This window comes from Phoxinus phoxinus (genome assembly GCF_949152265.1).
Source record: "Phoxinus phoxinus genome assembly, chromosome: 10".
NCBI lineage: Eukaryota > Metazoa > Chordata > Actinopteri > Cypriniformes > Leuciscidae > Phoxinus > Phoxinus phoxinus.
The window spans coordinates 17,799,018-17,813,998 of NC_136885.1; the positions used below are offsets into that span (position 1 = coordinate 17,799,018).

Genomic DNA, 14,981 nt, shown 5'->3' on the forward strand with positions numbered 1-14,981 from the left:
CAGCACACTGTTAAAATTTTTAGTGTGAAATTACAGTATATTCCAGGTTACTACTTGCATTACTTAACCAGTAATTCCACAGTAGGACTTCACTTGTATCTAACTCACTCTTGGAAATTTCTTGTAAAATCTAAAATATCATACAGTATGTCTACAGTGCATATGGTATTATGAAGGTACCCAGCATGCAGTGTGGCATGAATAGATTATGCTGTGGAGTTTCTTGATTCTTGTTGGTTTTATCTGAACTGCTGAACTTATTTTTAATTCACATTTAGCAGTTTGTGTTGTTTGTTTATTTTGTAATGTTCAGAATTTCTCTTTTTTTGTATTATTATTTGTTGAGTGCCACCATTGCTGTGTTTTGTATGTCGAGTACTGATGTCTGTGCATCATTAGGTGATGGAAGAAAAAAAAAGTATTGTGTTGCAAGATGATATCACACCTTTCAAACATAAATCTCAGTAGCTGCTTTACTATTGTGAAATATTTATCTACAAACAATTATGAATTTGAAATAAGATATCTTCATGCTGAAAAAACACAAATAATAGTATAGTTTGACTAACTTAAAATCAGCCAATTACAATTAGCTTATTTTATATTCTAGCTTGTCATTGTTTTAATAAATGTTTCATTTGACACTTCTGTCGTGGCTAGATCAGAAATCTGAATATGAATATACAAGGTCCAACATCCCAAGCAAAAGGAACAGTAATCACCATTACGGTATGTAAAACAATTACAATACTAAACAATATAATTTCTTGCAGTGGCATGGTTAATATTTATACTCTTATATTATATACTCTTTATTTATATACTTTATTGCTTTTTTTTTTCCTTATGCCTTGACAGGTGTGCAATTGTGACAAAGAATTTCCCCTCGGGGATCAATAAAGTATTTCTGATTAAAGACAACTTTATAATGTGAATTCACAGTAAAAGGAGAGCAGTAAATTACTGTGATGTCAGCATCATTATGCTGTTGATTAACAGTCATTCGTAAGAAAATGACCCAGCATGCATTCATTTCACTGTACATTTCTGACCACAGTACTTTATTGTAAAATAATACTCTTTTCCAGGCAATTTTTTTACAGTGAAGGTCTGCAATTTTGTTATACAGACTGTGTGTGTTGTCTCTCTGTGTTAACGTCCTTCTCACAAGCCTGCGTGTCAAGGCAGGCCTACACGATCAGGCCTAAATCTTTACAAAGGCCCTCTTGTCATTTCACAACACACACTCCCTTTCCCTCTAATAAGGTTTATCAAACATTTAAACATATATATATATATATATACACACAGTATATTAGGACACTATAGCACTCAAGCCACATTCAAAACAACTTCCATCAAATTGACAGTTATGTCTGTATAATTGACATTCCATCATTCCTTAGCACACACAGCACATTCACAACTGAACACATGTAACTAATTCATAAACATTTCAGGCCAGTGTTTGGCTGGTCAAATTCAGTTTTTTTTTTCACTTTCTCTTTTTTCCATGTAACATGTAATGACCATGTTTTGAATATTGTGCTAAAAACAGCACTGCAAGTGCCAGAACCAGTGCAATGTCTAATCGAACCCACTATTACAGCAACTGATGATTACAACCACACTGCAAAATCCAAGACCCTGCAGAATACCACAACCTAAAACTAGATTTGATTTAAATTCCCTGAAATATGGAGAAATATAGTTCTCTGTGATATTTTTTTAATTTACAAGCGCTGAAACTGAGAAATCATACTTTTGATGTGCCAATAGAATATATTAATTAAAAATGGGAAAAAAAGGAATGTATGAACAAGTGTTTGGTCCTCGTGTTCCATTGAAATAGTCTCTTTTTTATTTTTTATATGTAGAAAAAAGCAGATCATTATGAAATTTGAGAATCTGAAATAAAGCTGTAAAAAATAAAGACAAAAGAGCATTTCAAAGAGCTAAAGTAAAAAATTAAATAAAAAATTAGGGAAAGAATATGTGTTTGAATTTCCAAATGGGGACTGTTGATTACATTTTCATGAAATTACAGGAAAGTTAAATTAAATTACTTTTGAACTATATGAACACTAATTCTGTAGCTGAGAATGGGTCAACCATATCAGGATGCCAGCATAGCACTGGCCTAAGTGTAAACGTTTGTAATAAAAAAATTAAATAAAAACAATATACAACACATAATACAAAATAGCAGCTAGTATGAGTGAAAATATTTTGTGCCAATATGAGACCAAGATAGAGTCTTTAAGTCAGACTTGAAAACAACATATGTGGTGCAAAATTCTAACATTGAAACAACTAAAAAGATACCATGTGAGGAAAGGTGGTAGAAAGACCATGCTGTGGGACTGCTTATCATCAGCAGAAACTAATCGTCATGTTAAAATGTGGTTGGTGAAAAATACAGGGAAATGTAAACACTGCTAAATAATATGAACATTTTTAAAAACTGAAGCAGAATCCTTTGTAACAATACAAAATATTTATGCAAACATATTTCAAGCATATTTATTATTCTTTTTTAAATAAAAATGTTAATAAAACTAAATCATTTTAAAATATAAATGGTAATTTTTTTTGTGCTTTCAAATAAAAATGTCACAAAGAAAAAGATTTTGATATTACATTTGTAATTTAGTATAATGAGAAAACTGGTTTGGGCCAATAAACATATGTTTGGTTAAAAGGTCTGACTGGCTTCGGTTTTGAGGTGTTGATTAATCTTTAATTACTGCAGTAATTTCAATAACTTAAAGAGAGTTCACCCAAAAATGGAAATTCTGTCATCTTTTACTAAACCTTTTATCATTCCAAATCTGTATGACTTTCTTTCTTCTGCGGAACACAAGACATTTTTAAGAATGTTGGTAACCAAGCAATTTTGGTTACCATTGACCTCCATTTTATAGACAAAGATATATTGTTTTATGTTCTACAGAAGAAGGAAGGTCATACTGGTTTGGAACAACATAAAGGTTAGCAAATAATGATAGAATTAAAAATTTTAGTGAACTCTCTGTTCCTAATAATACTGCAGTCATTGAAGATGAATCAACATCTAAAAATCAAAACCAATCAGACCGTTTAACCAATCAGAACAAAACATTCACCAATGCCATAGTATAAGATCAATGTAATACTGTGTGTGACTAAAAACATTACTAACAAAACACTTAATCAGTAAAATAGTTTTGATACTGATAAGCTTTGTTACATAACTTCAAGAAGAACAATGTTAACTGTTTTCTATTAAAACAATTATGACTAAAAGCTTCACTACATTGATTTAATTATTTAAATCTGATAAGTGTGTTTAGTCTTTTAAAGCACATTTTAAAAATGACATTTAATCTGTTTTTACATTTTGTGTGCATAGACAAAAGTTGTTCGATAATGGTGTATCCATGTTCTCTAAATTGTTACTATTTAAAAATTCTATTGAATCAGTTTGACATGGCATTTTCTCATGTTTTATCTGTCCAGGGAAAAACAACTTAATCTTTGGTGTTAGCATTACATGTAAATATAGAATTCTCTTACCAGTTCCAGGTCGCCCCATAATGATGTCTTTGCATGGCACAGGATGCAAGGTCTCTGTGGGAAGTATGAGTGGCAGCAGGGCAGTAGGAGCAGGGTGACAAGGGACAGGCTGCTGCAGCGTCACTTGGGCACTCTTAACTTGTCCCCCTCCATCACCCGCACCAATGAGACCAGGCCCTGGGAAAAGGCTAGGCACTGATATGCAGGCTAAAGTGGCGCTGGATTGCGTAGGTAGGCCTGCAGGGGTTGAATTTGGAATGGAAGAGGTAGTAGACACTAGAACAAGAGTTGAGGTGGGATTCTGCAGTAAGACAGATCCATTAGTGGAAGCAGCGTTAATTGGAACAGGAACCTGTAGTCCTGTCTCTAGATGTACACCAGTTTGGCTGTTTTCTGTGGAACTGGTCCTGTCCACCGCTGCAACTCTAGCCAGTGGGAGTTCTGTAAACTTTATTAAAGGAACCTCAGGATTTCTCACTATTACTGGAGAGTCTCTCAAAGGCTGCTGGGAGACTGTACATTGTGAACCTGATTCTAAGCCTAGGGGAGAAGCTGGTGGGGAAGAGGCAGTGGCTGAAGGCAGTCTTTGGGGGTGTGTGACAGTAGTGGTCTGAGGAGAGATAATGCAGAGATTTGTTACAAGGGAAGGGTCACGACAGCTTTGTTCCTGATCGGATTTGGCATATTCCTGCAACAGTGGAGTTGGGGGAGGAGGGGCATCTGTCCTGCGTTTGCCTGGGCTCATTGGTACAGTGAAGGTTAGACTGGTGTGGAAGGGTGGCACAATACCAGACAGGTGTCTGTCTTTCTCCCTCTCTGTACCTCCTGTTCCATGTTTTGGGACACCACTGTTGGTACCACTTGGGTGTTTGTGGCGGCGAGGAGGCAAGACTGGAGAGGCAGTAATAGGACTAAAATTTGCAGGGTGAAAGCCAAAAAGTGGAGATGCTGATGGGGAAGGTGTAGGTGAGAATGGGGACTGATTTGAAATTGGTGAGAATGAGGGTGTTACAGACCTTGAGCCCAGGGATACCAGCATAGTTGCAGCCTCACATTCATCAAAGTCAAAACGAGAGTAATCTTGAGGAACCAGTGAAGGCAAGCCAAGACGTGGACGAGAGTCAGTACCTCGACTGCTTGTCTCACTACTGTCACGAGAAGTCTCATCCCAATCAAATTCACTGCTAGCACGACCCCGCAGATCTGAAGGGGTGACGGTCCCTGAGCTACTCTCTCCACCTCCTCCACTTCCTCTCTCTCCCACTCCTCCCTCCATTTCTTTGGTACGCATGGAGAGGTGACGAGAACAGTAGCCACGACGCTGAGACTCTTTCATGCAGCCTTCTCGTGAGCACAGGCGCCGCCACTGCTTTCCATTGAACTTCTTACGGATTCCATTAGGTGTACAAACCACATCGCCTTTCTTGTATTTCTGTTGGGCAACTGACAAAGGTGTCCTTGACCTTGAGGAAGAAGCAGAAGAAGAGGCAGAACTCCCTGGAACTGGGGTGGAGGTCTGTGAAGGTGTAGGAGTCTTTTCCAGAGGTGTCAGAGAACCCCTGGAGCTAGGGGAAGGAGGCACAGAGGGTGGCATAGGGTGAGAGATCCCTCCATCAGAACCTAAAATTGCAGGTGAAGGGGTTGGCCGTGGACTTCCTAAAGATGTCCCAGTGATGCCTCGCACCACTGTAATGGGACTTGGATACCCAGGAGGTTTGGAAAAAATTTGTCTGTGCTGATTAGGAGGACATCCTTTTGGTCCCCCTGAGACGAAGTGTCCTCCACCATCTCTGAGTGGTGCCATGTTGAGCCGCAAAACCTCCATGTCCACCTCTGGAGACTGCAATTGCTTTCGCTCGTGTTCTCTTTCTCTAACTCTTTCTCTATTCCCAGTTCCCTCATCTTCCATCCTAGCTGATAAAGTAAACAAATTGTTTGCTACCATCACAACTGCTGGTGAATTGGAAGATGAAAGATGTGTGCTTCCATAGAGATGAACCCCTGTGTGTGGAGATGGGAATCTGCAGTTCTCCCTGGGAGTACCTGCAGTTACCAAATCCATTCCCTCACTTAACTGACATAGTTCCCTCTCCACTTCTATCTCCTCTCTGTGCTCTCTCTCTTCTCGTTCCTTCTCTCTCATAACCCCATCCCATGGTGGAACAAGGAGGCGCAAGTTCTGGCGGGCAACGCATACAGTCTGTGAATTTGATGTCTGTTGCGTCTCCTCATTACTACACCTCTCCTTCTCCTGCTCTAACTCCTCCTGCAAAAACACCATGTAGGGGCAAACTGAATGAGAGTCTACCTGAGCAACCACACCTTCTCTGTAACACTCCCTACCATTATCTCCTCCATAAGGCACACAAACACGCGTCCCAACCTCCACGAGGTCATTTCCTGGGGGTGGGGCGTCTAAAATGAGGTCAATGGGTTGGTGTGGGCGACTTACTAAAGTATGAAATGGATATGAGAGCAGTGTCCCTTCCCCATTAATCTGCAACTCTACGTTCAGCTGCTCTCTACTGGACCCACGCACCACACCACAAATAAATACACATTCCTTGATCAGCTTCTCATCATCCTTTAAATTTGATCTTGGTCGTCTGCGTGCTAGCACCCTTTGGTTTTTCAGTCCTTTAGCTAGTGCTTCTGCTATTGTTGCAGATCCTCTCTTCTCAGTTTGCGTGTGATTGGGGGACAGGAGGACAGACAGGGTTGAATTGTTGGACAGGTTGAATGTTCTTGACACTCTTACATGGTTACCTGAATTTAGCTGCACACAAGAGGGCTCAGGTACTTCCAGATCCACAGAATGTTCACTGGCTGTGTCTGTGGATGATGAGCGCACAGAATTTGGGGCTTGATCCCCATATCCATCTACTTCCACCGCTTGGATCACCTTTTCTCTTTCAGAAGGCACCTCACTTTTCAACATATCACCCTTAGTTCTATCTCCTTTTGGAGTTTCTGTGCTTTCTATTTTGCCCATTTCTTTCCTACTATTCTCACTATTGTCTAGATCAGAATCTGCTTTAACCAAATCATTTCTGACCACAGGCGTAGTGCTCTGACAAATGGAGGTGTGGGGAGAACTTAGATGATTGCTATGAAGAGTGAATTGGGCTACAGGGATCGAACTGATGGAAGAGGTACTGGAAGCTTGATGTTCATACATGTATTTCTTCTTGGGTACCCTGGCTTTAAAAGTGGCTGTTTTTCGACTGGAGGGTGTGGTGGAAGTGTGGTTGGCACTGAAAGAGTTGCTTTTGTTTAAACTGTTGGCTGTATTATTTGTGTTTTGTGTATTGCTCGGAGTGCTGTTTGCATGTTGGTTGCTTGCTTTACTGTTTGTGCTAGTAAAGTTTTGTGTGTTTGCATTACAGATGTCTGTGCTATTACTGTGTACATTTTCATGTGCATTGCTGGCTATCTTGATTGAGTCTATATTATCTGTTAAATTGTTAGTGTTAATGTTCCTGGGGCTTTTTGCTTTATTCACGATTACTGCATTATCTTCAGATTTTGATGTTTCCATTGTCCTTTCTCTTATTTGCTTATTTAACCCCTCACTGTTTGAGATGTTGCTACTGTTGATGTGCTTGTCCTGAGAGCTATCTTCTTTGGATGGAGTGCATTTCTGGTGTGAAGGTGCAGGCGGTGTTGTTTGTGAATGTCCTTCAAGCTTGCCCACTCGTTTTCTTGTTCCTTTTCCTCTTGCCGGTAAAGGAGAGCGTCCTCTCTGTTTCTTTGGTGGCCTCATCTTTTTTAGTTTGGCAAATATCTCTTTTTCCCCCTTTTGTTGTTTTTCTCTTCTCCCTTTTTATTGGCTCTTTTGAGGTTTCTTTTATTTCTTCTCACAACAACCTGTAACAAGAAGGAAAAGAGTCAGAGAGAGAGAGACAGATAAATAAACATTTCCTTTTTGTTAATACATAGTGATTGGGAAGATACTGCTCAAAGTGTTAGAATGTGACCAAACAATAAAAGTAGTGCTGTGTACACAAAAAGGTAAAATACATCAAGTGATTTAATATATATATTTAAGTCAATTTTTAGATAAGATTACAATTATTTAAATAGAATGCAGTGTAAAATGTGAGTGTGCTAAATTATAACACAGACAAACTTCCCAGTTCACAAGCAATAAAAAATATGCTCAATGAGGAAACCTTCAGCAAAGGACACACTCTCTCATACCAAGTACTTTTCTGACAGTGAGGTTGGATGATCAAAGTATATTCATCTAAAGTTAAAAATTCTTTGATTTTTGTAAACAAATTAAACATAATAGTTATAGGACACACTGAAAGTCACACTGGGTGAATGTCACATTTCAATCAGTGCCATTTGTGAATAACAGTTTTAGTCTTGATGCATTGTGATAGACACGTGATGCTAGATATTGTTTATTTATTTTACTTTTCTGTTAGTAAAACTATTTTCCAGGAGAAAAATATATCCATGACCACATCGATAGGAAAAACACATATATAATATCTGTTTTAAAATTTGGTATCTTGTTTTTAATTGTGGAAGAGTGTTTTTGTGTTTTTAATTTTGGAAGAGTGGCATGTATTAGCTGACACACCTAAAAAAAATTAAAGGCTTGTCAAAAACAGAACACTGTTGATATTTTAAATAAATAGTGAATAAATAAATTAAAATATATAAGTGTTTATCATTTCAAAGTAAATGTTTAAAAAATATACAAAACACATTCTACAGAATAGAAGAAAAAAAAGAAGAGTTAAATTATGTGTCTATATTTGTCCCACCCATTTATTAAATATGGTAGGATTAAAAATTCATCAACGTATGTAAAAAATTTTTTTTTTAATTACAATCACATGCAGTCACATTTAAAATAACGTGTGACTGAATTAGAACTATTAGAATGTCTGAATTTTATCCCAACTTCCAAAATCAAGATAACCGGATTTGATGGCATATGATGGCAGTTTAAGCCGTGGATTCTGCTGCAAGACCGAGGTTAATCATGTTGGCTGGTGAAAACAAATTCCACATATATATCTTCTCTTGAGTGTATTCAAATAAAAAAATATCAATATGACGTCAGTAGACCTGCATGCTTTCGCGGTCTAAATAACAATAATTATAAATAATTTGCCAAGAATGCTTCATATTGGTTGTAAATTTTGTAGTATGCCCTATAATGTGAAATCAGAAATGCCAAAATCAACAAACATGCACATGCTGTGAGGGGGATCCATATCACCCTTCTGCGTACTACAGACTGGGATACTGTGGGCACCCGAGTATGTGTGTGCGCTTCTTCTCCCGTACCCACCACGTCACATACACACACAAACCAGACATATTTTGCATCTGCTGTCACACCGCAATACACAAACCTGGGTAAAATCAGGTTCAGAATTCAGGAAGAAAAAAAAAACACACAAAACATTTGCTCCTCTACACATTAAATGCATTTTATAGCAGTCTTCCTTTACCAACCAGTCCTTATGCATTCGTACACACAAACACGTGTGTGAAATCACACTCCTCAACACTCAGTTTCTCACTCTCTCTACTATTCCACACTCCCGCCCACTCACAAAAAATGTGCAAAAAGACACTCCCACACAAACAAAACACGCACAGGATTTTCCTGTGAGAGATGGCTTTAAAAGGAGAATTGGGGAATTCTTTGAGTCATTCCAAGAGACACCCCACCCACTGTTCCTAGTGACCTTAAACTGTTTATTTGCAATGGAGAGAGATTTCCTTCCTCGTCACTACATGGAATATTATACAGATGTTATTAAGCTTAACTCAAAAAACAGGATCCTATTTTAAACAATCTACCTTTGAACATTCAGACAGTGAATGTGTGAGAAAGTTGAAATGGTTAGTTCAGAGTATGACTGTGTGACAGCATATCATTTCGGAATTTAAAATATATATACCGGTGTATATATATATATATATATATATTATTTTATTTTTTTTAAATGATATCGTTTTTGATTACTTATGCACATATCAGAACACAATGTATGAGTTAGATACCAACTGTCAAGAAATTAAGCCAAACAATTGAGTAAATTCCACAATTATCAGCTTTTGTTCTTTCCTCAGTGTAATGTTATATAATGTTTTCCCCTTGTATTCCCACTGATGAGGAGTCGGAAAGTCCTGGCAATGTTAAAACAATAAGGACTGTGTGAGTGTCCATGAGTAACCAGCGTCTTTTTTGGGACGTCAAAAAAAAAGAAAATAAATAATGGCACAAAATACTAAGGGCCAGACCTGATTCATAAACTAAAACAGTTCAAATGAAACACACTAATAATCTACACATTTAAAATACAATAAACAAGCCTATATGTGGTAATAAACGTGTAAACTACATGATCAATCTTCAAAAAGGAAGTTTCCACAAATGTTTGCTGTTCTCACTGGCAACATATCCCAATTTCTCCTCAAAAGACTGCTTTTTTACACATTTCAAGAACAATATTCACAATAAATTATATAATATAAAAATCATGGTGTAAATCATGTCATGTGAAATAGTTGGTTGTGTATTTCAATATTATTTTAGAAGTTTATATTCAGCTAGAGTCAACCAACTATGCATGATGAGATAGTTGGCATGAAAACAACTGATGAGATTCACAACATTGATGTTAATAAATATTGTTCTTAAAAGTGAAGAGCATAACTGGAATATCCAAAGCAATAAAGCTATTGTATAGTGTAAGGGTATACCAATCTTTTACAATAAACTCTGAACACGCTGTGTCTCACTTGTCCTTGGTCTATTAATATATGATAAGGGAAGTTGTTGCCTAACTGATGTCGAACCAACATAACCCCTTAAGTTTGGGTATAATTTAGGATTAACGATTTTTCAACTTCTTGTTTATGGCTGACAGAATTCATGCCATGCCCATGATCAGAAATGTATCACAGCAATCTGAAATATAGCATGATCATATATATTCTTCTCAACTGTGAAGCTTAAGGGTGTTGTTAAAAAGCGTTGCTATGATTGCATAAATTTAGAGAACCCTGCAGCTTCAAGACATTCCTGCTCAGGAAACTGAAAACCCCATCGATGATGTCAAACTGCACAACCTACAATCTTGGAAACATGTGACCTTGAACAATCCACAAAACCACTATTTAGCCAAAGATTTACGTCTTTTGAATTTGAACCACTGATAAATTAGCAGGAACTTACTAACTAAATAAAAATGTATAGATAAAAATATTCAGATGTGCTCATTTCTAGGCAAATGGGAAAAAATACAGACTAATGAAATAGTAATTATCAAGTATCCAAAAAGTATTTAAATGATACATAGGACCAGCTCTAAATAACACAGGAATTACAAATGAAAAACTCTAACATGAGACCACAGCAATCTGTGATATCCATCTATAGCCTATGTTTAGTTATAAGTAGACAGGTTAACGTATTTTGAAAATAATGATATTACAAATGAGATACTAAATAGGTAAAAACATTCATGTAGATTGTGCAACAATAGTCATGCCAAACGGCACGCACACACAATCCTGGGACCACTTCCTGTGACTGTGACAGCTCTGACTCGTATGTATGTGACTAGGACAGCTGCTTGAATGAAGTCTCAGCATTTTAGATATTAGCATGATAGCTACCTGTATTTAAGGTCTAAGCAAGAAAAACTGACGTCAGCCATATGACAGAAGTCCAAGTCCAGCTGAAACGTTGCTGTGTTATATGGGTCTATGTGAACATTGTTGTAAAAACCTGCGATCCTTATCCTCAGGCCAACAACAGTATTTATTACGACCTTAATCCACTTCAAAACAATAGAAAGACATGTATGCTTGACTTAAATTGATAAATGGACGAGATTCATTCAGCCGTCACTGAACTACTACCTTGATTCTAAAAGGTCAAATGATTTATTTCAGAAATAACAATTAATATTTCCCCTTTATAAGGCTCTACGAAGCCATTTGTTTTTCCTTCTCAATTACAGTCATTATTCAGAGGTTATACATTTATTAAGGTGAATCAAATGAGCCAGAACATATTTCAGTTCACACACAGATTAAAATGTGATATTATAAATTTAATATCGAGCTTTAATACACCATGATTAATACTGATATTGCACAGTTAGCCTATTAATTAAAAATAAAATCTAAGCCTAGATATACTGTGCGTCACACACCAATGCCAAGCACAAACACGCAAGATCACACATACACACTCCTCACGGTGGACCAGTTGTCAATAAAGCAACTGTTTGCTCAAATGAACATACAACCGTGCATCATCTATACACTCTTTGCCCTCAGGGGTCAATGAAGCACCTATCTATATATTCGAACCGATTGTGAGACAGGGTAACAGAAAAGGGGGACACAGACTCACACGCAGTGGTGATGCCAGTATGCCAGCCTCTGTCACAATACTCGGATTTAATTGAAGAATAAGTCTTACAGTGCGTCGCTCCAGCGCAGTGTTACGAAGCAAAATAAACATAAAAACTGCAGATTACCAAATAAAAACAGCAACAAAAACCACCCATGACGGTGCCATACACCACAATATGTGCAATTGTCAAGTCGACGATCTGCCCACTCCACAAAACACATTGCGTATCAACACTCATTTTGTGCTCATTCACAGATTGTTCTGCAAATGTGCATTCTGGGGCATACAGGAGGGTGCAGGGCTGCAGCAGTGCAGTGCCGTGCAGCTCAGGGGCATGCATGGGTGCTATGACTTCCTTCCTCCAAAAAAGCATGACCATCTCCAACTATATTACCTGATTTATTTGGACTATTTAAAGTGGGTCACCAAAAGAGGTGTTACAGTCACACACATGAAACAGTAAAAACATGGAGAAACTCAAGAGACGACAGACACGGGGCATCAGGGACACATGCCACGCTCTTTGAAAAATCAGCAGTCGAGCAGTTTACACTCCAAAAAAATACCCTGCAAAAGAGTTCAAACACTTTCAAATCAGTAGCTAAACAGAATTATTACACTTAAACGTGTAGTGCGTACTGCATGGATGCTGAAGCAGTACATGTAGTGAGTGACGTAGAAGCAAGGCTGTCCAAAACAACATCCCATAAGCACTCCACCACCATCAGTCAGGCATGGAAGCATATCACTCATTTATCCACCATGACCAAAAGTGGCACACACCTACCATTACTAAAAGCGTACATAGTGGCACACATGACCTGATGAAAAATGAGTTGAAGGATGGTGTTAATGCAGGCAAACTGAGCCATCATTATGGACACACTCTTTAACGCCAGAGTGCATTGTATTTACGTGCATCTCTTAAAATGGCAAAATCTCAGAGTAAAAGTGTAACATGAAGCCACTTGTATCAACAAGACTCTATTCAAGGAGGCCCGTGTGGACTGAATTGCACTTTTTTTTTAAATACATTACAATATTAATTGACTACAAAACTGTTGTTCGGATTAAAGGCTGTTTTATAATTCTATAAGGGTGTATTCCGAAATGTATGGACTGTGAGGAGACTAGGTGAGCCGCTGGAATAATGCACAACAATAATAAGCGTATACCGTCAGAGTGCGCACGGAAGCCGCCGGTGGTAGTACTAGTACTCGCAGCGCTTCGCAATGTCACGGCACGGGAGTACTATGCCAAGGACTCGAAACAGCTAAATTAGACAAGCAGGGCCTTGTGAGAGAGTAAAAGAAAGATTTAAAATGTGTTCAAACACACTCGTACTTACGTGCACACTACGCAAAGGTTGTTCATGTTTATAAGGACGTACGTGCAGCAAAAGTTGCAAATTATCCACCTTTAAGAGCCGTCCTGGTAATGAGCCGATGACAGTGCGTAGTAAGTCCGAGTAATAGTGTCAGATACGGAGTGAACTATTAATTTGTTTGTTTTTACTTTGGCGCCGTGACGTTGTTACTCGCTAGTACTGTAGTGCAATCCTTCCTCGAGCGTAATCCTGCCAGTGCGTAACGCAGTGCATGAGTGCCAGTCTGCTCAGTTCAAGTTGCTCAAACTCATGCCATTCAGTCAAAACAATTCGGAAAGGAGTCACTTATTGAATCTATCAAAAGCTTGGTTTGAACGTTGTCTTTAAAACATTTGACGAAGTTTAACTCTGCATCCCCACCCCCTCCCTTCTTTTTGCTCTGGGTCCTTCCTTGATATTTTAGTGAGCTGGTTTGTTCTCCATTTGTCTTTGCACACAACAGTCAAGTCTAAAAAACGGATTGCCAATATTGGCGGTTGGTTCTTTTGAGTAATAACTACTTACCAAAACAAGCAGAAATATCTAGGAGGTAACCGATGAATTTACGGTGCAAATTCCAGATGGGCTCTGTCCTTTCGTCTGGAGTGGCGTGCAACGTCCATACATGTCTTCTGTCTGTCGGGAATTTCACTTTATATCGGTCCTCCGTAAAACATCTTTGCCCCCCTCCCAACAGCAACTCAGACAGGGATTAAAAACTATATGAATCCCTTTTCCACTACAGTCACAAAATGGTGAATGAACCACTAACAGCTGGCCAGCCTAGCCAATCAGCGCGCACTGACAGATACAGTAGCCTATGGATGAGACAGGACAAACTCAGAGGCGTTTCTCATTGGCTTATTCTATTTGATTGGCAGGTACTTCGGGTCAATCGCAATGAGGCTAGATAGCAAGCCGGCGCTCGCTCCAAAAGTTACAGTATCCAATGAGAGCGCTGGGAACCATAGGAACAGGGTGTGGGCGGGCACTGGGGAGGTGTTCAAGAAGCGCTGGCCAATAACGCGATACGAGTCTTCGCTACCTAAATAAAGATGCGTGTTTACCACAAGCGACAGCGCTACACATCACTTTAAAATCAATAGTTTTCTCAATTCCCTGAACTGCAAAACATGTTTTTAATTTGTTCAGCCTGTTTTTTTTTATTTATTCGTTTTTTTTTAATACCGTTTGCAAATTAAACAAATGTAGTCGTCTATCAAGTTCTAAGGATGAAATAGAAAGGCAAAATAACTAAATTGATTCGTTTAATCACAATAGCGTTCCTCTTGTGCGGGTCTCTGACTAACCGTTTCACTTTCACACTACTATGAATACGGGATGGACACTGTTGACGCTCTTCGCTCTCGATTTTTTTTCCTACTCTGCCTCTCTTTTCTCTCAGCAACAGCCCCTCACCTCGTGTGCGAGAGCCAATCGTTGCGCCGTATTCCGCTGTCTCTAACGTATGTGCCGTTGTGCCCCGCCCCATCCATAGAACCCTTGCAGGATTTTGGAGGTGACGTCATCGTACCGCTGTCCGATTGGCCAGAAGGGCCGCCGCGACGAGCCAATGATCAAACTCAGCGATGAAGTCATCAAGCATGTTGCCACCAGCTGGATGGAAGGGGCGTGGCCTGACGTACTCGCATAACCCCA

At 38.7% G+C, this 14,981-nt stretch overlaps 1 protein-coding gene across 1 annotated transcript in view; it reads right to left on the minus strand.

Annotated features, from left to right (window-relative positions):
* Positions 1–14,691, minus strand: part of cicb (capicua transcriptional repressor b) — a 43,489-nt gene extending 28,798 nt beyond the window's left edge. The window contains exons 1-2 of the mRNA XM_079626656.1: positions 13,848–14,691; positions 3,556–7,422 (exon numbers count right to left, since the gene is read on the minus strand). Of these exons, the coding sequence (XP_079482782.1) occupies positions 3,556–7,318 (3,763 nt within the window). The 5' untranslated portion in view covers positions 7,319–7,422; positions 13,848–14,691. The remainder of the gene's footprint in view (positions 1–3,555; positions 7,423–13,847) is intronic.
* Positions 14,692–14,981: the final 290 nt, after the last annotated feature.